This window comes from Lutra lutra, chromosome 16 (genome assembly GCF_902655055.1).
Source record: "Lutra lutra chromosome 16, mLutLut1.2, whole genome shotgun sequence".
NCBI classification, from domain to species: Eukaryota; Metazoa; Chordata; class Mammalia; order Carnivora; family Mustelidae; genus Lutra; species Lutra lutra.
This window is the reverse complement of record NC_062293.1, coordinates 51,147,586-51,174,708: the sequence shown is the minus strand read 5'-3', so window position 1 is coordinate 51,174,708 and position 27,123 is coordinate 51,147,586. Positions and strand designations below refer to the sequence as shown.

The 27,123-nt window shown below is 44.8% G+C and overlaps 2 protein-coding genes across 16 annotated transcripts in view; one reads left to right on the top strand and one right to left on the bottom strand.

The window, feature by feature from the left end:
• The window catches only part of SPECC1 (sperm antigen with calponin homology and coiled-coil domains 1), a 226,957-nt gene that overhangs the window by 150,582 nt on the left and 49,252 nt on the right, over positions 1–27,123 (bottom strand). The window contains exon 1 of one of the 12 annotated variants that reach the window (XM_047708251.1): positions 4,455–4,721. The exons of the other annotated variants lie outside the window; for them this stretch is intronic. Coding sequence (XP_047564207.1) covers positions 4,455–4,494 — 40 coding nt within the window. The 5' untranslated portion in view covers positions 4,495–4,721. Of the gene's footprint in view, positions 1–4,454; positions 4,722–27,123 lie in introns of those variants that run through there. 12 annotated transcript variants of the gene reach the window in all.
• Positions 3,910–19,609, top strand: LOC125087678 (uncharacterized). Of its 4 annotated transcripts, none has more exons than XM_047708257.1 (3): positions 3,910–4,107; positions 4,145–4,225; positions 19,046–19,609. In XM_047708257.1, exons 1-3 carry the CDS (start codon positions 3,964–3,966, stop codon positions 19,049–19,051), a joined length of 231 nt encoding a protein of 76 aa, XP_047564213.1. In that variant the 5' UTR covers positions 3,910–3,963; the 3' UTR covers positions 19,052–19,609. The 4 variants fall into 4 exon arrangements, with proteins under 4 accessions (XP_047564213.1, XP_047564212.1, XP_047564210.1 ...); XM_047708256.1 differs by lacking the exon at positions 19,046–19,609 and adding an exon at positions 4,719–4,912 and having other exon boundaries at positions 3,910–4,108; positions 4,146–4,238; XM_047708254.1 differs by having other exon boundaries at positions 3,910–4,225.

Genomic DNA, 27,123 nt, shown 5'->3' with positions numbered 1-27,123 from the left:
TCCAACAACCATATGCTGCCCAGACTGCCCCCGACTCACACTAGACCGTGATGTGAGGGAGAAACCAGCTTTTACTGTCTTAAGTGGCTCCTTGGGGATCTGTCTTTAACCAGTTAGCGTTAACTATAACTAATATAAAGTGGGACGTGAGTGGGTCTGAGTAGAGGCTTTTACTTTTGTTTTATGTCATTTGTATTTATTGTTTAAACACATATATGCAGGGGTGTCTGGTTGGCTTAGTTGGAAGAGCATGTGACTCTTGGTCTCGGGGTCGAGGGTTCAAGCCCCACATTGGGCGGAGACATTACTAAGAAAAATAAACTTAAAAAAATAACAAAATAAAAAATAAACACATACATGCAAATTTAAAGTAAACAGTAAGCAAATATCAGCTAGTAGTAAAACTGGTTAAAGCCTACTAAACTCACATTTGACTAAGGCTTCCTTCAGCATATTGGGCCCCTTTGTGTGAATACAAAAAGGCAAAACTGCAAAGTGGCAGCCCTTCCAGTGAATTGATATAACCCTACCTGGGCCCCCTCATCCCTTTATACCCAGACACCTTTGAACCATGCACAACCTGCACGACTAGACCCAGCAGCCCTCTTTATAATGTAGGTATTGACAACCTGGGTGGAAGTTGAAAGAATGTTAACTGGGAACATGTAGGGAGTTCTCATTCTAACTGCCCTCACTTACGAAAGTTTTCATGTCTCTTACTTGACCCATTTCTCTTGCCCATCCTGCAATACCACAGTAAGTCATAATGACCCGGCTCAGAGGATCACAGACACCACAAAAGAGGAAACCTGCTGCCCCCATGGCCAACTCCAGCGCTAGAAAAGCAGCAGCAGTCGAGAGCCTGTCTTCTCCTCTGGGTGTGCCCTAGAGAGGACAAGGTGCTTCTACCTGAAAAAGATGATGAGCAACTTAGCCCTTTTAAGCCTGTGGAGGGGAGGTCTAAGATGGAGATTTTACCTCATCTGCCCTTTCAATGGACCCGCCCTGCCCAAGCAACTGAGGTCCTGTGAAAGGTAGCCATGAGTTGTGCCACTTGGACCTCTATTCGAGGAAGAACTTAGTATTCCGCTATAAGGACTGCAGTTAGCGGACACCTCTGGCTCTTAGGGCCACCAGGATCCCAGGACTCACTCTGGCTTTTGAGCTGAAGGTATACTCTTCCCAGGCCACCTCCAGCAGTGACTGACCACAGCAAGGGCCCTGGGGACTGGCCATTTCTGCCCAGTCGGGGACTCTAGTGGGTAGTCTGTTCTGGAGCTCCCCCAATCAGATGGCTAAGACCTCACCAGATCTGCACAGCTCTCTGAGGCTCTCCCTGCCCAAGCCTGCTACCGCCCTGCTTCCTTTCATACATGCTGGATCTGCATCATGGTCTAAAACTCTCCTCAGAATGCCTGCGTGGCTCAGTTGGTTAAGCATCTGGCTTCAACTCAGGTCATGATCCCGGGACCCTGGGATCGAGTCCTACACTGGGCTCCTTGCTCAGCGGCAAGTCTGCTTCTCCCTCTGTCTGCCACTTCCCCTGCTTGGCCTCACTCTCCAGCTTGGTCTCTTTCTCTCTGACAAGTAAATAAATAAAATCTTTAAAAATAAATAAAATAAAACTCTCCTCACCCCAGCCCTGGCTTCCCACTCCTTTTCGTGTTTGTCAGGTCTCTAACGAACTTTTTTCATTCCTAATTCTGTTTAATGATAATTTTTTTAAAGTAATCTTTATAGCCAGCATGGGGCTCAAACTCAACAACTCCAAGAACAACAGCCACATACTTCATTGACTAAGCCAGCCCAGAAGCCCCCCCAATTCCTTTTAAAGGTCTTCATTAAAAGAACAAAAGTGACACAATATAAGAACTAGGTAAAAAATCAGACCTGCTCTCTCCACTTCCAGCCTTCCTTCTCTCCCCCTTACCTCTACCACTCATCTCTGGACCCCTTGCTCTGACAACCCGTTGAGGCACTCATTCTGATTCCAGTTCAATGAGCCACAACTGCTAGTGGGAGGCTCCCACCTCGTGCTAGCCCTCATGCTAAAGCAGACTGAAGATACATTCATCTTTAACAAAACTCTAATTTCCACATTTTTTCAATGCATCCTATAGCATTTCATTACAGCATCAAGAGACCATATTTGATAAGCCGGTGAAGTTTTTGGTATCCCAGAATAATTATACTCACACTTTCAGGCAACACAAGTCTCTAAGATTTTCCAGTTGTTATCTTTACATGTAGCAAATCAGATTAAGTTCCCGTTGTGAAATTATACTCATTCTTGAAAAATGCAATAAAATAAGTCCCTGGCATAAAAATGTCCTTTCCCTCTCCTGTCCATTAGAATGCTTTAAGCAATGTCACTTTGGGGCGCCTGAGTGGCTCAGCTGGTTAAGTGTCTGTCTCTTGATCTGGGCTCAGATCACGATCTCATGATCCTAGAATCAAGTCCTGCATCAGGCTGCCCACAGAGTGGGGCGTCTGCTCATCCCTCTCCCTCTGCTCCTCCCCTCACTCGTGCTTTTACTCTGTCTTCTCTTTCTCTCTAATAAGATTTTATTCACTCATTTGTTTGAGAGAGAGAGAGAAGCAGACTTCCCGCTGAGCAGGGAGCCCAATTGGGGGCTCCATCCCAGGACCCTGGGATCATGACCTGAGCAGAAGGCAGATGCTTAACCCACTGAGCCACCCAGGTGCCCCTGAATAAAAAAGTCTTTAAAAAAAAAGAAAGCAACATCACTTAGAAATTGGAACCCAAGTAACTTTTTTTTTTTTAAAGATTTTATTTATTTATTTGACAGAGAGAGATCACAAGCAGACAAAGAGGCAGGCGGAGAGGGAGAGAATGAAGCAGGCTCCCCACTGAGCAAAGAGCCCGACACGGGACTCGATCCCAGGACCCTGAGACCATGACCTGAGCCGAAGGCCGAGGCTTAACCCACTGAGCCACCCAGGCGCCCAGAACCCAAGTAACCTTTAAAGGCTCTAACAAGAGGGGTAGTCTCTTCGCAATTTTGACACAAAGGAAATTAGTTTTTACTTAGACCTGGGCAGTGCGTGCTCATGAGCTGTTTTTAAAATGTTACATATGCTTCACCTAATAGTTTATCATAGTGGTTTACGACGAAGGCATTATTTTGCAAATATTGGTTGTTCTGCCCAAAGACCTTTGGATACCTGCTGTGCAATTTTAGAGTTAGCCCTATGTAAACTACGCAGTAACCCTGTCTCTAAAAGTTTTCTTCATAGTGTTCCCCTGTGGCCAAGTTTTCCATCCTGGTTGTGGTACCAGTCCAAGGCACCCCACTCCCGCCCAGCCCCAAGGATACCGCCTAAGGCTGCTCGGCCTCCCTGCCAAGACCTCAGCGGAGACACAGACCAGGGGTCTGCTTACAGGGCTGTCACTTGCCCAAGTCACTAACTCTCAAAGCCTCAACGTCCACGGTCAAACCCCAATTAAAACATTACACCCTTGAGAACATTTTGAAGAGTTCTGCCTGTCCCAGGAACACATTCTCGCCACCTGCCACTCCAGAATTCCAGCATTAAGTCGACCATCTCTCCCCAATCAGCCGAGATGCAGCTTTTGAGGCTAAATTAGATTCCGCTTCCTTCATGTGACAGAACAGGAATGTTCTGGTTTTGTTTTTAAACACAACCCCCTGGTTATCAGCATCTAAATCCGTGCTGGAGGCCAGGATAATGAACCAGATGAAAACAAGAGCCCAGCTGACTGACTCTCCACCAGGCTCGCTTAATTTCTGAGGAAATAAAAATTTGATAAGCCGCCGAAGTTTTTGGCATCCCAGAATAAGCACGGACTATTTTGGGTAAGAAACAGTCACAATCAAGCCCTCGGTCTGAGGATGAGTAACAGATCTGCTGACGGGTTGCCGCCTTCCACGCGACTCCAGAAAGTGTGTGATATGCAAATGAGGCACCGCAAAACGGACAATGAACCAGAACACGACTGCCAAGTCACACTTTTCGTCGCAAATGCCCAGAAAGTCTGCGAGAACTGCCTACATGCACGGTACGGGAGACCCCGTCCGGGCGGCAGACGGGAGGGGCAAGTCAGATTCCACCCGGCTGTGGGCACGGAGTCCCCCACCCCCGAGCCCTCTCTCTCCACGGGCCGGGCCTGCGCGCTCCGGGCCACCGAGACCCGCTGCCGCCCGCCCCACTCGCTGCGGCCGAGCGGACCCAGGGCTTCCAGGTACGTGTTTACGGTGAGTGGCATTTCCTTGTCGCGGAACAGGCACAGGTAATTTCACAACCCCATTAGCGCATTCCAAAGGCAAGAATCACATCCCGGGAACTTCACCTTTCCACTGGCCCCCTGGGCGCCCGCGGGCAGCGCGGCGACCGCTGGCCCGAAAGGCGGGTGGGGGAAGGGCGCCGGGCCGGGGAGGGGGCGCGGCGCGACCCCCGCCGACAGCACAGACCTGGTTCGGGATCCTCCGGCCGCCCCGAGTGGTTGCCCATGCTCGGCGGACTCCGGCAGCGGCCGGCTGGCCGGCCTCAGACAGGATGTCTGCCGTGCTGGGGCTCGCGCCGGCTCCGGCTGACGAGGCGGCGGCGTCCGGCGGGTCCGCTCCAGTCAAAGAAAGGGCCGGGCGCCTTCCAGTTCCCGGCGGCCGCCGGCTGAGCCGCTCCTCGCCCGCGCGGGCGGGCCCCGCCCACTTCATCTGCATACCGTCCGCTCGCAGGCCCGCCCACCGCAACTCCAGCCGGCCTGCCCGGCGAGGCCCGCCCATATCATCTGCATAGTGCCCTCCCATCTTATCTGCATATCACCCTGGAGCATCCGAAGGGTTCCCTCCCACGCGTGGGAGGGCCGCAACAGCTGACCGACTTCAGGCCTCTAGGGGCGGACGCTGAGAACTGCAGCTGGACAAGGTAGGCTGGAAAAACCCCACTGCGGGGAGGCTGACGCCAAGGGCCACGAGAAAGACAAGATGCTGCGCGTGAGACTTTAGATCTCATGTCAGGGCAAGAAAAACTAGGTAGGGCTGGCATGGTACAGGCGCTGGAGCGGTTTCCTGGGTACACGAAGGAACGGACGCACCAGCAACTCTCGAGAAGAACGTGAAGACGAGTGACACTTTAACAAACACCTGCCAGTTATCCAAGATGAATACTACCGCAGATGATGAAATGCGTACCAATCCTTACGGTAACTGTTCTTCTGCGTATCAGAAATGAAGAACTTATGGGAACTGCCTGAACGACTTTCATAGTTAATCTGACAGTGAAAACAGCTAAAAATAAGTAAACCTTGCAGTGAAAAATATTTAGGACTAATAAAATCATGAGTGGAATGGCTAGTTCTCTCTGCATTACTTGGACGCTATGGCCCATTCTCAGTTCTCATCTTACCTGTCAACATCTTAGGTCACCGCTGATCATTCTGCTCCTCATAACAGGAGGAGTCCAGACAGCAGGACCCTGCCTCTCTGGTCTCCTCTTCTCAATCCCCTTTGCTGGCTTCTCCTCCTCTCCTTTTTTTTTTTTTTTTAAGGTTTTATTTATTTATTAGAGAGAGAGGGAAAGCATTGAGAGGAGAGAGGTCAGTGGGAAAAGCAAACTCCCTGCCGAGCAGGGAGCCCGATTCGGGACTGATCCCTAGACTCCAGGATAATGACCTGATCCAAAGGCAGTCACTTAACCAACTGAGCCACCCAGGTGCCCTTCTCCTCCTCAACTTGATCTCTAGCACCAGGAGTGCCCCCAAGCCCAGTGATCTATATAATCACCTTGGTCATCTCTTCTCTAACTTGGCTGTCCCCACCACATTGTGGCTTTTAAGCACCACCTATATATTTTTGGCCTGGTACCCTCTTCTATATTCCAGATTCATTTAACTCACTACCTTCTTGACACTTCCACTTAGGTGTCTTAATAAGCATCTCTGATTTAACTAGAAAAAAGCCCAAATTCTTGATTTTCTTCCATAGCTGTCTCATATCGTCGTCTTCATCTCTGTAGATGGAATATGTCAGAATACTTATCATGAATGCCACCGCGTCTCAGCACTTCTCACCATGTCCACTGCTACCACCTGGTCCGAGCCACGGACCATCCTACCAGGATGATTGCAACTGCCTCCTAACCGGTCTCCACCTTCTGCCCACCTGTTTATACTCTAATCTTCACCTAACAGAGTGGTGCTTCTAAAACCTAGGTCAAATCATACCACACCTCCATTTACAATGCTCCAACAGCTTTCTGTCTCACTGGGAGGAAGCACCAACGCCCTTTCCTTGGCCTCCACAGTTCTGAATGATCACCCACTCCTTCCATCAGTGGACTCACCTTCTCCCGCTCACACTGCTTTTTGCTACAGTGGCCTCCTCACTCTATCTCAAATAAGCCAATCATCTCCCACCCAAGGGCCTTTGCCCCTTCGGCTCCCTCTGCCTGGAATGCTCTTCCCCCACATTCCTACATTACACAGACCCCATGTTTCATTCTCTTTCATTTCCTAGGTCTCTGGTCCAATGTCATTCCAGTAAGAGGGGCTTCTCTTTTCACACCACATTTAATAGTAAGCCAGACCCTGAAGGTACACATTTCCCTGCTTTGCTGACCTCCAGGATGCATATCACCAGTGAGCATGCTATATATTTACTTGTTTACTGGTTTATTGTCTCCCCACTAGATTGCAAAGCTCCTAAGAACAGGGAATGAACGAATGAATTTATACGCTGTATCATAAACCAATCAGCTCCTACAAGTTACTTCCTTTTAACAGTGCCGTGGGCTGGTTTCTCCAGCAAAACTAATTTGTCAGGGTGCCTGGGTGGCTCAGTGGGTTAAAGCCTCTGCCTTTAGCTCAGGTCATGATCCCAGGGTCCTGGGATTGAGCCCCGCATCGGGCTCTCGCTCTGCGGAGAGCCTGCTTCCTCCTCTCTCTCTGCCTGCCTCTCTGCCTACTTGTGATCTCTGTCTGTCAAATAAATAAATAAAATCTTAAAAAAACAAAACAAAACAAATTTGTTGAAAAGAGAAGCCATAGTTCTATTTCTGTAACCTACACAACCCAGCACAGCGCTGAGCACACAGAAACAAGCGTACTAAGGAAAATAAATTGCATAGGATAATTTCAGAGCAGAAGTGTATATGAAATCAAGCTCAGCCTTCCCACCCCCCCCTTTTTTTTTTAAAGATTTTATTTATTTATTTGACAGAGAGAAATCACAAGTAGGCAGAGAGGCAGGCAGAGAGAGAGGAGGAAGCAGGCTCCCCACTGAGCAGAAAGCCCGATGTGGGGCTTGAACCCAGGACCTGGGATCATGACCTGAGCCGAAGGCAGCGGCTTAACCCACTGAGCCACCCAGGCGCCCCCCCTACCCCCTTTTTTTTAAAAGGTGAAGAATAAGCCCAGAAAAAATGGTGGACTTCAACTATGGATGACATGATAGACAAAGGCTGCAGTTGTGAACCCTGTAACAGTGGCACAACGTCAGTTTACAGAACAGTTACATCCTTATCCAGAGAGGTTTGAAAACTGATGACTTGGGGTGCCTGGGTGGCTCAGTGGGTTAAGCCGCTGCCTTCGGCTCAGGTCATGATCCCAGGTCCTGGGTTCGAGCCCCGCATCGGGCTCTCTGCTCAGCAGGGAGCCTGCTTCCTCCTCTCTCTCTGCCTGCCTCTCTGCTTACTTGTGATTTCTCTCTGTCAAATAAATAAATAAAATCTTTAAAAAAAAAAACAAAAAAAAAACTGATGACTCATTTTATTCATCCCATAAAATGTTAAGCAATTAACCTGTCTCTTTATGACAACTAAATAAGACACCAACCCAAGATACCTCCTGGATGCCTGTGTCTCTCTCTTTAAAAAAAAAAAAAAAAGAAAAGAAAAGAAAGGAAAAGATTTATTTATTTTAGAGAGAGAGAGCAAGCACATGAGTGGGGGGAGGCGCACAAGGAGGATGAGAGAGAGAATCTTCCAGAAGACACCTTACTGTGCGTGGAGGGGCTCAATCTCATGAGCCATGAGATCATGACCTGAACCTAAACGAAGAGTCAGACGCTGAATGGACTGAACCACCCAGGTGCCCCAGGTCTCTGTGCTTTTGTATCTGCTATATTCCCTCTGATTTGATACTCTGATATAGAATAATCTGGCTTCCTGGCAAGTACCTATTCATCTTTTAAATTCTTGCCTAGAGGGGTGCCGAGGTGTGTCAGTAGGTTAAGTGTCTGCCTTTGGCTCATGTCATAATCCCAGGGTCCTGGGATGGAGCCCCGCATTGGGCTCCCTGCTCTTCAGGGAGTCTGCTTCTCCCTCTATGTTCCCCCGACCCCCCGCCCACTGCAGAGGGCATATGCGCACTTGAGCTCTCTCTCTCTTTCAAATAAATAAATTCATGTTTTAAAAAAGATTTAAATTCTTGCTCAGGTAGAGGCACCTGTGTGGCTCAGTCAGTTTAAGCGTTGGTCTCTTGCTTTCAGCTCAGGTCATGATCTCAGGGTGGTGGGATCAAGTTCTGCATGGGGCCCCAAGCCGAGTGTGGAGCCTGCTTAAGATTCTCTTTTCTTGGGTTGCCTGGGTGGCTCAGTAGGTTAAAGCCTCTGCCTTCAGCCCGGGTCATGATCCCAGGGTCCTGGGATCTAGCCCCACATCGGGCTCTCTGCTCAGCTGGGAGCCTGCTTCCCCTTCTCTCTCTGCCTGCCTCTCTGCCTACTTGAGATCTCTATCTGTCAAATAAATAAATAAAATCTTTAAAAAAAAAAAAAGATTCTCTTTTCTTCTCCCTCTCCCTCTCCTCCTCCCTCCTGCACTCTCTCTCATAAACAAACAAACAAACTCTTGCTCAGGCATCAAGCACTTCTGGTGAGCCCACCCATCCCAGCCAGAATTAAGTACTCTCTCCCTCATGAAAATTCCATATTATCGTGTAAATGCTTATATTTTCACACGGAACCACATTATTTCAACCATTCTTCTTTATACGATGATAAACTGTTTGTGTGGAAGTGATGCCGTCTTAATAATTTTTGCATTCCTTAAGTCTAATGTATAGTTAAGTGAAGTAAATAATATATTTATTTACTCTATCAGCTAAAATGCTAACTTCTCCAACAAATAATATAGCTCTGTGATGGGTTACTTAAACTTCTGAAGGATTTTTTGATACCCACAGAAATCCTATGTTATTGAAATGAGAAGGCTAAATTATATAAAAGTCAAGCCTGTCCAAATTAATCTATGATTTTATTTTATTTTATTTAAAGATTTTATTTATTTGTCAGAGAGAGAGACAGACAGACAAAGCACAAGCAGGGGGAGCGGCAGGCAGAGGGAGAAGCAGGCTCTCCACTAAGCAGGGAGTCCAATGCAGGGCTCGATCCCACAACCCTGGGATTATGACCTGAGCAGAAGGCAGACACTTAAATAGCTGAGCCACCCAGGTGTCCCTAATCTATGATTTTAACAAAATGCAAATCAATCATGAACTTGATGTGTTTATTCCAAAATTCACCTGAATAAATAAAGACATTGGACAACATAAGAAAATTCATAAGAGGAAGGATAAAGATTTACCTTATTAGAATTTAAAAAGAATGCCATAAAATTACATAAGAAATATTGTACAGCTACCACAGAATGGAAATGCAAAATAAACAAACAAAAAACCCCCCAAACCCTCAAATTTAAAAGAATTTAGTATAAAGTAGCACTTCAAATGAAGTGAGACCCATATCTCACCTTTTATGCCAAAAATAAAGTCCAATTCAACATAGATTTAATTGTAAAATATGAAAATATAAAAGTCCTAGAAGTAAATGTGGCTGAATACTTTTATAATATCAAGGGGGAAGAAAGATTTTCTATATTGTCCCACTTTTCATTTCGAACAATTCCAAATTCAGAGAAAAGTGTGGAGAGAACACTGCAATGAACACTCATATACTTCCCGCCTACCACTAGCAATTGTAAACATTCTACCATTTGCTTTTTATCCTTCTGCCCTTCCATTTTTCTTTTCATTGAATCATTTGAAACCACATTGCAGACATCATGACACTTCACCCCTAAACACTTCCACCATGATCTCCTAAGGCATTCTTCTACAACAGCATTATCACATCCAAGAAAAATAATATTTTCAAAATATCATATAGCAGATACCCCTTATTAAAATTTCCCCCAATGCCTCCAAAAATCTATGTATTTTTAATCACCAGGATCCAATCAGTGTTAAATACTGGGTAAACAAGGCACATCCTCAAACAACCTTGATCAATAAGATTGAGATGCTGATAGAGGTTGCCCGATGAAACCATTTTGGAAAAGGAGGTTTGGGCGCCTGGGTGGCTCAGTTGGTTAGGCTTCTGCCTTTGGTTCAGGTCAGGATCTCAGGGTCCTGGGATGAGTCCCTTATTAGGCTCCCTGCTCAGTGGGGAGCCTGCTTCTCCCTCTCCCTCCATAACCCCCCACCACAAGGGCTCTCTCTCTCTCTCAAGTAAATAAATAAAATATTTTTAAAAGTAATTAATTGGGCGCCTGGGTGGCTCAGTGGGTTAAGCCACTGCCTTCGGCTCAGGTCATGATCTCAGGGTCCTGGGATCGAGTCCCGCATCGGGCTCCCTGCTGAGCAGAGAGCCTGCTTCCCTCTCTCTCTCTCTGTGCCTCTCTGCCTACTTGTGATCTCTCTCTCTGTCAAATAAATAAATAAAAAAATCTTTAAAAAAAAATAAAAGTAATTAATTAATTTTAAAAAGCAGCAATACAGCTCTAAATTCCTATATTTTTTTAAACACAGGCTCCATGGAAGCTGGGCCTTTTTTTTTTTTTTTTAAGATTTTATTTATTTGTCAGAGAGAGAGAGAGAGAGAGAGCGCAATCGCATAAGCAGGCAGAGAGGCAGGCAGAGGCAGAGAGAGAAGCAGGCTCCCTGCCAAGCAAGGAGCCCGATGCGGGACTCGATTCCAGGACACTGGGATCATGACCTGAGCCGACAAAGGCAGTGGCTTAACCAACTGAGCCACCCAGGAGCCCTAAATTCCTATATTTTATACAGTGTGTGATTTTAGATGTAAAGGCGTAACTAAGTTGAAAAATTCTGTATTTTGTTTTTTTTGCTTCTTCTTCTTTTTTTTTAAGTAGGCTACATGCCCAATGTGGGGCTTGAACTCATGACCTGAGATCAAGAGTCATGTGCTGTACCCGACTGAGGCAGCCAGGTGCCCCAAATTCTGTATTTTCTATTTCATCTATATTTGAAATATTTATTTAAGGAAAGAAAAAGAAAAGGTTTTTAGAAATAGTCATTGACTATAAAGAGCCCCTAATGTTCAGGCATACACAATAAAATAATATGTACATGGGCCCATTTTTATTAAAAAATACTAAATGATATTGTCCATATTCATGCATACAGATATATATTTGCCATGTATACAACAAATTACTATAAATAACTATATCTGAACAAAGAGTTATAGAGGACTTTCTTTTTCTATAGCAAGTATCTCTAATGCCTTAACAATAAACATATCTTACTTTTATGATCAGAGCACACAAAAAGAAAAAAATGTGCATATCCTTAAACCCAGCAATTTGTTTCCTAGGAATGTATTCAAAAGAAATAATTGCAAATAAATTAAAAAAAAAGAAAGAATTGCAAATATACATAAACATCTAGCTTCCGAGATAATGATTCTTAATGTTTATTCAGAAATAATCCCATGCCAGGGACTATTCTAATGACTTTACGTATTTTAACTTATTCAATTCCTTACTAAAATCCAACAAGATAAAACTGGTTTTTGTGTGTGTGTGTGTGTGTGTGTGTTTTTAACCCAAATTAAAGATTAGAAAATCACGGAGAAGGTAAATAATTTGGCTGGGGTTACTTAGCTTTGTAGTGGCAGAGTCAGGATTTGAACCTGGGTCAGGGGCCCCTAGGTTTGGAAATTTGCAAGGAGGACTGGCAGGACTCAGCAGGTAGTTGGGCTCGTGGCTAGGACTTACTCCAGGGAGAGGAAACAAAGAAGGGAAAGGACCCACAGGACAGGCCAGAGGAAACCAGCCAGATGCAAGCTTCCGAATAGTGCAGTCATATACAGAGTAGCCTCAATTCCTCTAGCAACAGGTTGGGACAACACAGGTATGGCGGTGTAGAAGAGGGAAGCTCACTAGAGACTAGGTGGGCAGGTCTTTATTGGGGCCTGGGCCCATAGGCACCTAACAAAAGTCCAGACTTTCAGAAGGAAAGCAGGGGTTCTGCATCACAAGCTTCAGTGTTCACACGGACAGTTTCAGCCCAGGGAGCCAGGCCTATCCGTCAGGGTGCTGGAAACCATCCTGAAGTCCAAGTTCCCAGAAGCCAGCCAAACGTCAACCTTGCAAGCAGCCTTTCTAAGGATAGCCGTCCCAGGCCTGCTACGTTCACTTTTTTCTGCACAGTCCCTTCCATTTAACTCCAGAGTCTGTGCTCTTAACAACTGTCCTTTGCCTCCCTTCTGTTTGCACTAGCAAAGGCCTGATGGGAAAACCTTCAATGTTGAGCACAAGCGGCCTAGTGAAATAAAAAATTATTGTATAGCCACACAATGGCATCCTGTGCGGTCTCTAAAACCATGTGCCAGAAGTATTAAGTGATAAAGTGGAATAATATATATGTTAAGAATATAATTCTTAATTTTTTGTATATAAACAAAAATTACCCAGATGCAAACACCTAGATAAGCAGGAAAGGGTTTGGAAAATTGTTCCTCAAATCTCTGGTTAAGGGTGGTGCTATTTGAGTGGGTATGATTTTTATGTCTTTTATGTCCTTTTTTTGACTGTCCCTATATTTTTAATCTTGTTCTGATGTGCATGTACTGTTTTTTGCTTTGGTATTTTAAAAAAATCACTTTAAAAAAATCACATATATTCTTTAAATCGTTTTAGTTAAAATTGCTTATACGAAAAGATTCATCAGTTTCTAGGACAATTCTTTAAATAATTATTAATCTAGCACACATACTTATTTAATATATACTCATTTCTCTCCCATAATGCTGTTAAGCACTGGGCTTAATCTGAAGGTGGTACCATAAGACAGTTCATATTTTTACTAACACCAAAGTGTCCATCCACCATTTTGTAATAACGCATCAAACTTTAATTTTAAGCATTTATTACAAAAAAATCAAATAACCAAAATTAGAAAGAAATAGTATAATGATCCTCTATGTTCCTAAGAACCCAGTTTTAACAATTAGCAATTCATGCTCAGTCTAGTTTCATCAACCATCATCGATCCACTTCTCTGGCTATCCTCAGTTATTTTGAAACAAATCCCAGATATCCTATTTCATTGGTAAATATTTCAGTATATATTCCTAAAGATAAGGACTCTTTTAAGGAAAAAAAACCCTATAATTCCATTATCTCAACTGAAAAAATTAATCATTTCTTATCAAATAGCTGATCAGAGTCCAAATTTCCCCTTACGCCTAAACTTTTTTTTTTTTTTAATCACAAATCATACCACTACACACCTATCAGAAGCCCTATGTAACTTTGTTATACAAAACTTTGGACTTTGGTGAAAGTCCAAAACACTGACAATATCAAATGCTGGTGCGGATGTGGAGCAACAGGAACGCTCTGGGGCATCGCTCTTGGGAACGCAAAATGGTACAAGCGTCTGGGAACACAGTTTAGCAGTTTCTTACAAAACAAAACATATCCTTAAACCACACAAGCCATCAGTCACTCTCCTTGGCATTCATCCACACGAGTTGGAAAGTTACGTTCACATGAAAACCTGTACACAAATGTTGCCAGAAGCTTTATTCATAATCGCCAAAACCTGAAAGCAATCAAGATGTTGAATGGGTGAGTGGACGCACAAACTGTGGTCCGTCCAGACCATGGAATATTATTCAGTGCTAAGAAAGAAATGAGCTATGAAACCACAAAAAGACATGGAGGAACCTTAACGCACATTGTGAGTAAAAGAAGCCAGGCTATATACTGTCTGATTCCAACTATATGACATTCTAGAAAAGGCAGGTCTATGGAGACAGTAAAAAGATCAGTGGTTGCTAGATGTTCTGAAGGAGAGAGGGAAGGATGACTTCGGTGGAGCACAGGGTATTTTTTTGAAGCAGTAAAACTACTCTGTGATACTCTAGTGGTAGATACACATCATTTTGCATTTGTCAAGACCCACGGAATATCCAACACAAAGAGTGAACCCTAATATAAACTTGGGACTCTAGTTAATAATAATGGCTCTATATTGGTTCACCAATTCTAACAAATGTACCACACTAATGCAAGTTATTAATGACTAGGGGGAAGAGAGGGGTGGTGGTGAGGGGTGTACAGGAACTTTCTGTACTTTCCACTCATTTTTTGGTAAAACCTAAAACTGCTTTAAAAAATAAAGTCTATTCCTTTGGGAAAAAATCATGATCCAAATAATTATCTCAAACTTAAAGCAGCAACACCACAACACAGATATAACCATCACTGGGCTATCAGGACCATCAGCCCTTTCCTCCTTCTTTCTTGTTAAAGAACTCTCTGGACATGACACTGACGGAGAGTCACACCTTTCTTACCCCAGGAGAGAATCTTAATGATGCAGTCCAAGCAAATCGTGGTGATTCCATTTACCTTGGTAGCCATGGGGTTAGTGGTGCTATGTGACCCAGTTCTGGCCAACAACACAAGGAGAGGTCTGCTGGTGGGAGGGATGGGGAAAGTTCTCTTGCCCTTAAAGGGACGTGCTGAATGAGATGCTCTTCTTCCATTGGACATTGTCCTCTCAGCTCAAGATCACAGAACTTCAGCAGCCATCTTGAGACGGTAAGGGGAGCTAGCCAGAGGGCCACACCAACACATTCAGGTTGATAGACCAGAAAGACAGAAAGAAGCTGGATTCTTCATAGCACCACTGTGCTCTCACATTAAAAAACCTTTGAATCACCTACTTTTACTTTTGTTATACAACATAGTCTATGTTTCTTTAGTGTGGAAGTCCAGCTGAATCAGATATGATCTGACCTGGTAGCTGTTCTCTTTCTCCTCTTAAAAGTAAAAGACTCGGGGCACCTGGGTGGCTCAGTGGGTTAAAGCCTCTGCTTTCAGCTCAGGTCATGATCCTGGGGTCCTGGGATCAAGCCCCGCATCGGGTTCTCTGCTCGGCAGGGAGACTGCTTCCTCCTCTCTCTCTGCCTGCCTCTCTGCCTACTTGTGATCTCTGTCTGTCAAATAAATAAATAAAATCTTAAAAAAAAAAAAAAAGTAAAAGACTCAGGGGGTGCCTGGGTGGCTCAGATGGTTATGCACTTGCCTTCGGCTGGGGTCATGATCTCCAGGTCCTGGGAGTGAGCTGCATGTTGGGCTCCCTGCTCAGCTGGGAGTCTGCTTCTCCCTCTCCTCCTGCCTCTCTCCCTGCCTTTGCTCTCTCTGTCTCTGTATATCTCTCAAATGAATTAAAAAAAAAAAAAAAAAACTTAAAAAAAAAAAAAAAAGACAAGACTCAGATTCAGGGACATTACGCTATCTTATCCAAGGATGTATAGATTAAAAGTAAGGAGATGGAATGTAATTCAGGCCTGTTGTCTCCACAGAACTTGTTTGTTTTTGTTTTTGTTTTTCCCGTCTATACCTCTTTGCCTCCAAAAGACGCTGGGCACCCAATCTTCAGAGATGCCAACATTTCAGGATTCAGAAAAGCAAAGGTTTCCTGCAAGAAGTAACTATAAACTGTGAAAGACAATCTTGGAAATCCTTCCTTGAATTATAGAAAACACATTTTTGTCCTCAACAGGGCTTAACTTAACTACGAATAACCCTGCTACAGTCTAAATGAAATAAGACTGAGATATGATAATTAGCACCATAAAACCCTAGACACAAAAATTCCCATTGTCTGTACTTGCTTCAGCCACTGACTCATTAGTGACCTCTGAGTATATGAGAGCTTCATTATCTACCCACCACCTTCCCTGGGAGCTTGGCATAAATAATAAAAAAGTCATCATTGGCCTTCAAGATTCTGAAGTTCACAATATGTGTGAAAGAAAGGCCTAGGCCGAAGACCTACCTATCTATTTGCATAACCCAATGCTTCCCTTGGCTGCACAAGTCTAGGAGTAGAAACGGGGTCATGTTCACAGCATCAGATGGTGTTTTTCAGGCTCATTGTAACTCGACTTTCATCCCTACTGCAAAGTTCTCTCCCATTTATTTCTGGGATCCCAGGAGTGCGGCAGCTTCCAAGTTCTTGAAGCAAGAACTCGGTGCACTAACAGCATGTGCTCCTTATGTTGTGTTGTTTGCAAAGCTCCCTCGGGAAGCCCAACTGCCACAGCCTCCACCTCCACCTTTCCCTCAACTGCACAAGGAGACTCCCCATCACCACTGCTCCCCACTCTTGCTGTCCTGGTCACCGGAACTGCTCCGCAGGCCAGGCCTGCCATGCACCCAGTGCTGCTGGGGCCATGGCTTCTGTCCCTCATGGTGTCACAGGACACACTCCCCCCCCACCGCCATAAGCCTCCTACCAAGGACACACACGTCTGGCTTAGATTTCCACCATCCCCAAAGCTGCCTCCTTGGCTTGATGACTATATCGAAAATTGTCTCTGTAGCTGGATCAGTGTTGAGAGAGATGCTGGGAAAGATAGTCAGCATAGCTTAATCCTGCTTGCTTCCGAGAGCTGGCATTCCGGATCATGCTTTCACTTTCTTTGTACTTTTCTACATTGTGTTTTGAGCTAATGAGCCTTCATAATTTCCAGGAAAAAAGTGTCATTTTTCTTGCCAAAAACTATTTGTTACCCAAGATAATAACATAAGTGGCTTTATGGGCCCTATACTGAATATAACAGGAGACAAGATTTTCCTTGCCTTAGAGGAGCTTAGATTGCTTTATTGAAGAAATAATACCTAGTATCTGTTTTATACATGACACCATTCAAGCTTTCCATATTCTAATGGGGCGGGGGGAACCTCAACTTTTTGTTTTTTAAGTTTATTTATTTTTTTAAAGTAATCTCTACACCCAACGTGGGGCTTGAACTTATGACCAGGAGATCAAGAGTCACGTGTTCTTCCCAACTGAGCCAGGCAGGCGTCCCCAAATCTCAATTTCCTTCAATAAGCCAAGGGCCAAGTTGCAAAACAGAGGCTGGGTTTGCGCAAAGAAAAACAAGAGAAATGTGAACATGGGGAGAGAGTCGAGGAGGGAGTAAAGGAATTTCAAAACTATTATCAGAAGCAAAGGCAGATGGCAGGTATACTGGTCTCCAACATCATTCCAGTGATGAAAGGTGGTAAGAAAAATCCAAGGAAGGATCTGTGAAGACAGAAAGCAGATCAGTGGTTGCCTGGAGCTGGGGACAAAACAGGGATTGCCTGGGAGGGCATAAGAGAGCCTTCTGGAATGACAGAAATGTTCTCCAATTCGGTTGTGATGGATGGCTGTCACTCAGTCAATTTACTAAAGATGTCAGGACTGCATCTTTTAAATGAGTGAATTTGATGACATGTAAATTATACTTCAGTAAAGTCATTTTTGTTTTTAAGTCGAGGGAGATAAACGGATGAGCCTTCAAGATTCTATGTATTATTTCCAAACTAAAAAGAGTCCGGTCCTCACTCTGAATCAATTAGCATGACTGAAGCCTGGGGGAAGCTTCGGCTGCCAGGAACAGAGCCCAGAAAGACACAGGCTTTGAAGAAGGGATAAAGGGGGAAAAAAAAGAGGCATCACCCATACTCAGGATAGGCTTGCTTCCTGAATGTGCTGCTAGCGGGCCCAGCGGCTGGAGTCCCACTCAAAGCAGCCACAGAGCACTGCCAGACAGGAGACACAAACAGTACCCAGCGGCATCTCGCAGAAACACAAATGCGGGGCTGCAGAGGACCCCGAAGAGAGAAAAGGCACATCCTGTTGTGAGATCAAGAAAGGCTTTGTGAAGGACGTGCTCCTGGGAGCTGTTCCTGTTGCAATGAACAGCATTCTGTCAATGTCCAGAGTGGCAGCGGGGGGGCAGGGGGCAGGGGGTAGGGGACAGGGGAGGGAGGCGCCTGGCATGGACATGCGCATCCCCGACCAGTGAGGCTGAAGCTGGGCCTGCGTCTTTGTTTGCCAGGGTGAACAAAGGCTTGATTGTGAAAAAGCCCTGAGTGTGTTCAGAGAGTAAGCCACCCTGTGGCCTAGGACTGGAGCTCCAGGCACAAGCAGGGGACCCTGATAAGGCGGCAGGGAGGTCGCCTCGAATCCAGGCAAGGGGTTTGCCATGGCTCCTCATCCCGAGGAGAGCGTCCAAAGGTGCTGGAATGGAGAAGTGAGGAGAGCTGCGGTTGACCAGATGACTGCGGTGATACAACGCTTGCTCCCTCACCATACCACCTACTACCATTTCACAGATCACTGATTCACCAAAATCACCAAGGCCCCCCTTTTGAGAAGACAAAACAAGGCCTCAGGACAAGATGAACACGGTTAGTGGGTCGGCCTGTCTCCTGACCCACGGGACACTTCTGCTCCCGCTAGCCGGGCTGTCTGTCTCGGAAGGGTCAGATGTGTCTGTTCCAAACCCCTGTATGGCAGTCGCACTGGTGGTTTTATTTACATCACTTAATTATTATGGAGACCAATAAAATATGAACCCAGAGAGAGAGAGAGGCATTGTTTCTTCAAAAGCCACACTGAATGCTTTCCAAAACTCCCTGGAGGTGAATGGTTCACAATTGCCTGATGCAGCTATAAAAGGGAACGTCTGTAAACATGGGAGAGGATTCTCCACACAGCTCTCTTCTGAGGTATCTAAGCTCTTGCTCCCCTCCCCTCAACAAAAAAATAAAATAAAATAAAGAAACTAAAACTGAAAATCATGGAAGGCGTATTACGCGCGTGAAAAGATGTGGAAGAGTTCCAAGCAACAGGTTGGCTCTAAGAAAATGCCCTGGCCCTGGAACCAGACATCAGGGAATGGAATAGACCCTTGTATGTTTTTGGTGAAAACAACATGTTTCAAGTATACATGTTGCTTTTTTTTTTTTTTTAAAGAATTGACTGATTTAACCAACTTTGCCCATGAATGGACCCAAACCCATCCCAGTTCTGCAGGCCAAGAACATACAGCAGGCATTCATAGCAACGCAACTCCCACCAGGAGGCCTCTGTACTCTAGGTGGGCAATGCTAGGCTGGCCTGGCTCAGGGGAAGCCAGAGGACATGAAAAGAAGTGGACAGATGCAGCAGGAAAAGACAATTCCAAGTTGAAGGGAAGGAAGCTACCCAGGAGCCCGCGAGGATTTATCTGTGCAACAGGGAATGGCCCCGCCGTCGGGGGAGCCCAGATTCTGCTCGGGGAAGCAGGGAAGCGACTCTGCGACAAGGGTGATGAGTTTCCCGGAGACAAATGCGGTGGGAGCTGAACCCTGAAATCAAGGAGAGCAGAGACTCCCACTGCTTTCTTAACTGCTGCATCCCCAGAACCTAGAAAGATGCCTGGACCACAGTAGATAGTCTAAATATTTGTCAGAGGAACAGATGCATGGACCCAGGTGCAGGACATCCCCGAGACAGCGAACCGCTGGAGGGAGATTTCTGGAATGTAGGGTGTGCGTCGGGGCACAGGTGCAGGCTTGGGAGTCATCAAGCACCTTGTCTAACTCATAATCCCAGGGCCCGGAATAGTGTGGAAGGAGACAAGAGTAATAGATCTAAGTGAAGGTCTTTGACCCTAATAGCAACCCCATTTAGGGCTGAAAAGGACTTTAATGAGATCCTACTCCTATCATCCTGCAATAGTTCCAGAAGAGAGTCTAGAATGAATTGTCTAGAATGAATACCTCGGCAACAGTAACAGGGAAATCTCGATTTCCTGGGGCAACACACTTCTTTGCTGTTAGAACATTCTTCCATATATTAAGTCAAAAACCTGGCCTGAATTTTACCGCTTGGAACCAAAGAGGAGAAGTTTCATTCTACCCAAAATAAGGAACTGGATGACAGCGGGCAAGTGATAGTACCTTTGGAAGGGGAAAAAAAAAAAATAAACAAATAAACCTGTCATCTCAGGAAAGGGAATCTGAAAGATTCTGGGCAAGAAGCCTGAGTCTAAGGCAGATTTAAAAATTTTAATTGCCGTAATTCCTAAGTAGGCAATTCTGTTAGGGAAGATGGTTCGAGGGGAAAATCCCATTTTATAAAAACATCTACATTTCGGGTTCTGCTCTGGGTTCCCCGTAGATACCGTTTTATTTCCTGCGATGGTTGTTCGTGATGCAAGTGAGAAAACAGACTCCTGGAGGCTAAGCAGCTTGTCCATAGTCACATGTGATGCCTCTCCAAGGCGGGCTCCTGAGCCCCCGTGACTCACAGATGCCAGCTGCAGAAGAAGGGGGAGGGTCCAAAACAACTAGTGTCAAAGTAGTTATTGGACACCCCGGGGGCTCAGTCAGTTAAGTGTCTGCCTTTGGCTCAGGTCATGGTCCCAGGGTCCTGGGATCGAGGCCTGCATCCGGTTCCCTGCTCAGCGGGGAGCCTGCTTCTCCCTCTCTCTCTGCAGCTCCCCTCCTCACACTCTCTCTTTATCAAATAAATAAAATCTTTAAAAAAAGAAAGAAAAAAAGTACAGTTATTCACGACATGCCCCAGCAAACCTGAGGGCATGTCCAACCTGAAAAATGGGACACGTAACCTTGGATGAATGAAGTTGGCAGAAACCTATATATATATACATCTATATAAATGGCCTGGAAAACTGACCCTAAAAAGGAGCGGAGGTAGTTTGCAAATGGTGAAGACAGAAGCTACCAGGCTGCTCCTGCCGCTCTGCCTGAAATTCTGTCCTCTCATGCATGTACACCTCCAAAATGGTCTCTGCCCTGCAAAAGGGAGGGCAAACCTTAGTGCAAGGAAACGGAAGTCTAAGAAAATCCAAGGAGTTTAAGTGTCCTGGCCCCAGGGGATAGCACAGCCCTAAATGCTGAGATAACTTGGGAATGAGATCCGGAGTGGCTGTCAGTAGCCACTGAGAAATGACAAAACGGTGGCAGGGAGATGCCAACGCGGAGAGAGGCAGCTCTCTGGGACGGAATGATCTTTGAAATACACCTGCTCAGAGAGGAAACACGGCGCAGAATGCTGGGTTTGTGTGTGCCACCATTTGTGGACAGACAGGGTGGTGCTGCAGGGGAGGATGCTCATTCGCTTTCGTACACAGTGGGTACCCCTGGAAGGGGACCAGACTGCAGGAGGCCACCGCATCCCGGTGAGCGGGGTGGCCAGGCAAAGGGGTGAGGGGCAAAACTCCTCACTGTGCCTTCCCCAGTTTGAATTGCATGAACTGTATCACGTGTTCAGAAACACAAATAAATAAAAATATAAATAAATAAATAAGTTAATGAATATTTCACCTGACAAAACACTAGTTTGGTAGAACAGATGTGTAGAGGGATGGCTTGTAAGGGCCTTAAGAGGACGCCCAGAAATCTCCCGGAGTCTGGACGGACTAACTAGGAAAACTCACGGAGGATCAGCCATACTGCTCTAGGACTCTCTCCATTTGCTTTGTTTCTTTATTATTATTATTTTTGTTTATTTTTCTTTATTATTATTATTTTTTAAATTTTCCAGGTAATCTCTGTACCCAACGTGGGGCTTGAACTCACGACCCCGAGATCAAGCATTGCAAGCTCTTCCGACGGAGCCAGCCAGGCGCCCCTCCACTTAGTTTCTTTTCAAAATCCACAGACTTGGCTACTGCCTAGGGCGGGAGTGGTGGTGATGGCAGATTACTCTGCTTACAGTCACAAAGGTGTGGTGTGGCAGGAAAGTCCCCCCGTGTCTCCTCTTAGGGTCTTGCTCTCGCCCCACTGACTGTGCACAAGCCTTGTTTTCTGCTTCTCTGGCATCAACCTCACACGCTGCTCCTCATGTAATTCCCTGCACATAGACTGTCAAAGATATGTTGATTTAACCAATTATGAATCTCTTGGCTTAATGTTCCAAAACTAATTCCTCCAGCATAAAACCACCACAACTGGGCTGTCTTTGGGGATGGATCAAATAAGGATAAATATCCCATCCAACGGCATTAAGAAAATCGGGGCAATGTTCCGTTGTGGGGAGCTACCAACCGAGCACACTCTAGTCTATTTGTACTGTAATTGGCTTGGGAAAAAGTCTTGCCACAGTACGAAACTAATTTCTGATATGGAAATCAATATGCAAACAAGGACAATTCACCAGCAAGTTCAGGCATCCAAACACACTTTCGAGGAGAAAGAACACAAGGCTGAAAATCTACTGTGTGTTGGCAGCCAGGAAAAGCAGCATAAGAGAACAGAGCTGATCATGTTTTCCATTGAGCCATTTGAACATTTCAGAAGGTCACGGCCAAGTTCAACGACTGGAACTTTAATGTTCCATGAATTCAGTGGAAAGACCTCCAGTTTCCCTTCCATCCAACGTGATGATTACACAGACCCAGAAAAGTGGAACTTTCTTCTGGAACATAAAACTTGTCCCACCATGGGACCCCCTCTCTTTCCTTCTCTTTTCTGCTCTTCCATAATGAGGCCTGGGGAACTGGTAGCAGGCCACACTGTTCCAACCGTGAACCAGCTCAAGCTAAAGGAACAACACCCATGATCACTCTCTTCGAAGAATAAATTAACGCAGACATTCAGAAGAGGCAGCTGACCCCATAAAAGGGCTTTAGTCCCAGCGTTTGAGCAGAAAGGACAGTCACAGTGGAAAATATCCTCACCCTGCACCTTCAGCCCTATAACCGTATAGTGCCTGAATTTTCATGACGACCCTGCCATCTTACTCGGTTCATCGCCCACTTTTCAGTTAACAGACACTGATTGGTTATGAACACCAACATCTGGCACTGATGACATCCCATCCGTACTCCCGGAGCTTACTGAACTGAACTCTAACAGTGTTCTTTCCTGGCGCGGGCATCACTTGGTTTAAGTGAGCTAAAACAATAGGAACGTGGTGGTTTGGATTAAATCCTGTGGAGATAGTGTAAATTTATGAATTGTTTTAAGCATAATAAAGAATATTAACCCACTGAGTGGTAGTGGGGTGTCCAGCCATACTATATTTGCTTTACATCGTGACTTTGTTGATCTTATAATATTGAATCCCTTGTTCCCTTCGGATTCCTAAAAGAGACTTTTTTTTTTTAGATGTTTCAGCCCCAGAAAGGGTTGTGTGTTTCATTAACAGCTGGCTTCTTTTCATTTTTGTCCCAATGAATCAGGTTTCCCTCTTACGTCTGGCTGCTAAGAAACTTAGTACCAAGCTCACAGCCTCCCGCAGGGCACTTGGGACAATAGTGTCATCTGCACACGGGGAGCGGCAGCTTTTAACCAAGTCAGTCCATTTCTTCTAAGTTGTCAAATTCACGTGTGCTGTGATGCGTAGCATTCCTTTCGATCCTTCTCGAGTCTGCAAGGCATATAGTGATAATCCTGTTTTGTTCCATCGGGTCATCTGTATTTCCTCTTTTCTTCATTGTGGGTCTTGCTGGAGGTTTGTCAACCTTATCGATCGTTTTAAGAACCAGCTTTTTGTGGGCGGTGTGCCTGGGTGGCTCTGTCAGTTAAATGTCTGACTCTTGATTCTGATTTTGGCTCAGGTCTTGATCTCAGGGTGCTGAATTCAAGCCCTGAGTTGGGCTCCACGCAGGGTGTGGAGCCTACTTTAAAAAAAAAAAAAAAAGAACCAGCTCTTTGTCTAATTTTTCTCTATGGCTTTTCTGTTTCAAATTGTATTGATATTTTTCTCTTATCTCTATTGTTTGTCTGTAAAATGAAGCAAATCTTACCCATCTCATAGAGTTATGAGATTTAGATGAAATGACACATAGAATCTAGAGCAGAACCTGAAATATGGATATTTTTAGAAAATGTGATTCACACACAGACAAATATCTTCCTTAATAGAACCCCCTACTTAGGGATGATGGCAGTTAAAGAAAAAAAAAAAAATCTGCACCAGTGTCTGGACTAGTTTGCTCAGGGTTTCAGGTTTTGCTTTCCTTTTTCCCCTCCGAATTCTACTTGACTCCATGTTATGTCTAGATGTACATATACAGCTGACCCTCAAATAACACGGTTATACTTAGTTATAGGGCTAGGAGCACTCACCCCCTGCACGGTCAAAAATCTGTGTGTCACTTGTGACTCCCCCAAAAACTTAATGACTGCTGTTGGCCAGGATGCCTTACTGATAACAGAAACAGTCAATCAGCACATACTTTGTATGTTATTATGTATTACATACTGCATTCTTGCAATGAAGTAAGCTAGGGAGAAGAAAATGGTATTAAGAAAATCATAAGGGCACCTGGGTAGCTCAGTCGGTTAAGCGTCTGACTTTTGGTTTTGGCTCAGGTCGTGATCTCAGGGTTGTGCGATTGACCCTGAGTCAGGGCTCCTGACTCAGTGCACTCAGTGCACAGTCTGGTTGAGATTCTCTTTCTCCCTCTCCTTTTGCCATCTCTCCCTACTCATGCACTCTTGCTCTCTCAAATAAATAAATTTTTTTAAAATCACAAGAAGAAATACATTTATAGTACTGTACTGCATTTATATTAAAAAAATCTGCATGTAAGCAGATGGCACAGTTCAACCTGTGTTCAAGGGTCAGCTGTATACAACCTTGAGAGTCCCAAGAAATCTAAATAAAAGAATCTAGAACTAGCGAGTTCAGCAAGTTCACAATATACAAGATAAACATACAAAAATCAATGGCACCTCATTACTCTAGCAATGAATACCACAATTAAAAATACAGTCATACAACATTTACAATTGCTAAAAAAAAAGAGAGAAAGGAAGGAAGGAAGGAAGGAAGAAAGAAAGAAAGAAAGAAAGAAAGAAAGAAAGAGTTGTAAATTTAACAAGACAGGTACAGGATTTGTGTGCTGAAAACTATAAGATGCTGTTAAATAAATCAAAGATCTAAATGGAGACATACCATGTTTGAATTCTGAAAGACTCAGCACAGCAAAGATGTCAGTTCCCACAAGATTTCTTTATATATGTGGGTGAGATTATTTTAAAATTTAAATGAAAAGTAAAAGGAACTAGACCAGATAAAATAACCGCAGAAAAAAAGAATAATATCAAAGAATCAGTGTGCCCAATTTCAAGGCTTTTTACACAGCTACAATAATCAAGGCTATGAGGTATGGGCAGAGGGATAGACACGTAGATCAATGGTACAAAACAGAAAAGCCAGAAATAAATCCACATCGATATGCCCAACTATCTTTTGACAGAACGGCAAAACCAATTGAGTGCAGGAAGGATACCCTTATGCTTTTCAGCAAATGGTCTTGGAGCAACTGTATATCCGTTGCCAAAAAGCGAATTTGACTTAAGTCTCATAATTTATAGAAAAATTGACTAAGGGACGCCTGGGTGGCTCAGTTGGTTGGACGACTGCCTTCGGCTCAGGTCATGATCCCGGAATCCCGGGATCGAGTCCCACATCAGGCTCCCAGCTCCATGGGGAGTCTGCTTCTCCCTCTGACCTTCTCCTAGCTCATGCTCTCTCTCACTGTCTCTCTCTCAAATAAATAAATAAAATCTTAAAAAAAAAAAAAAAAGAAAAAGAAAAATTGACTAAAATGGATTCCATCTTTAAATGCAAAATGTAAAGCCATAACACCTTTAGGGAAAAAAAATACAGAAAATTTTCAAGATCTGGAGCTAGGAAAAGCGTTCTTAAACTTAACATTAAAAGCTTAATTCATAAAAGAAAAAAAAAATGGTGGGGCATCTGGGTGGCTCAGTGGGCTAAGCCTCTGCCTTCAGCTCAGGTAATGATCCCAGGGTCCTGGGATCGAGCCCTGCATCGGGCTCTCTGCTCAGCGGGGAGCCTGCTTCCCCCTCTCTCTCTGCCTGCTGCTCTGCCTACTTATGATCTCTGTCAGTCAAATAAATAAATAAAATCTTAAAAAAAAAAAAGGTCAATTGAACTTCATCAAAATGAAAGAGTTTTGGTCTGTGAAAGACCCTGTTATGAGGATAAGAAGACCAAGTGGAGATCGGGAGAAAATATTTGCAAACCACATACACAACAAAGAACTAGTATCTAGAATTTTATAATAATGAACTCACAGGACTCAGGAGGAAAAAAATCTAGCACTCCAACCGGGAAAAGAGTGAGTGACATGAACAAAATATTTCACTGAAGATTTTTCTAATACGATAAGCACAGGAAAAGATGTTCAATATCATTCCCATCAGGGAAATGCAAATTAAAACTATAATGAGCGGCACCTGGGAGCTCAGGCGATTAAGCATCTGCCTTCACCTCAGGTCATGATCCCAGGGTCCTGGCATCAAGTCCTGCATTGGGCTCCCTGCTCAGCGGGGCCACGGATCATTAGACTGTGGCATATCCATACCAAGAAATACCATGAAAAAATTCAAAAGGAACAAACGTTCGACGCACACAACAACCTGGATTAATGTCCAGAGTATTATTCTGCGTGTAAATAGCCAGTCCCCAAGGCTTACAGGCTGTATGATTCCATTTCTATAATGTTCTTGAAATAAAGTTGTAGAAATAGAATAGATTAGTTGTTGCCTAGGTTAAGAAGGAAATGGGAGGAGGGGTGCCTGGGTGGCTCAGTGGGTTGAGACTCTGCTTTCGGCTCAGGTCATGATCCCAGGGTCCTGGGATCGAGCCCCACATTGGGCTCTCCGCTTGGTGAGAGCCTGCGTTGCCCCCCCCCCCCCGCTCTCTGCTTGTCTCTCTGTCTACTTATATTGTCTCTCTCTGTCAAATAAATAAAATCGTAAAAAAAAAAAGCGGGGGGATGGGAGGAGGGGTGCCTGTGGCTCAGTTGGTTAAGCGACTGCCTTCAGCTCAGGTCATGATCCCGGAGTCCCTGGATCGAGTCCCAGGTTCGAGTCCTGCATCTGACTCCCCACTCAGCAGAGAGACTGCTTCTCCCTCTGACTCTCTCCCCTCTCATGCTCTCTCTCACTCTCTCAAATAAATACATAAAATTTTAAAAAGGGGGGATGGGGACACATACAGGGAACTTGTGGTGATGGAAATGGCCTATAACCAGACTATACTGATGTCAGTATCCTGGTTGTGAT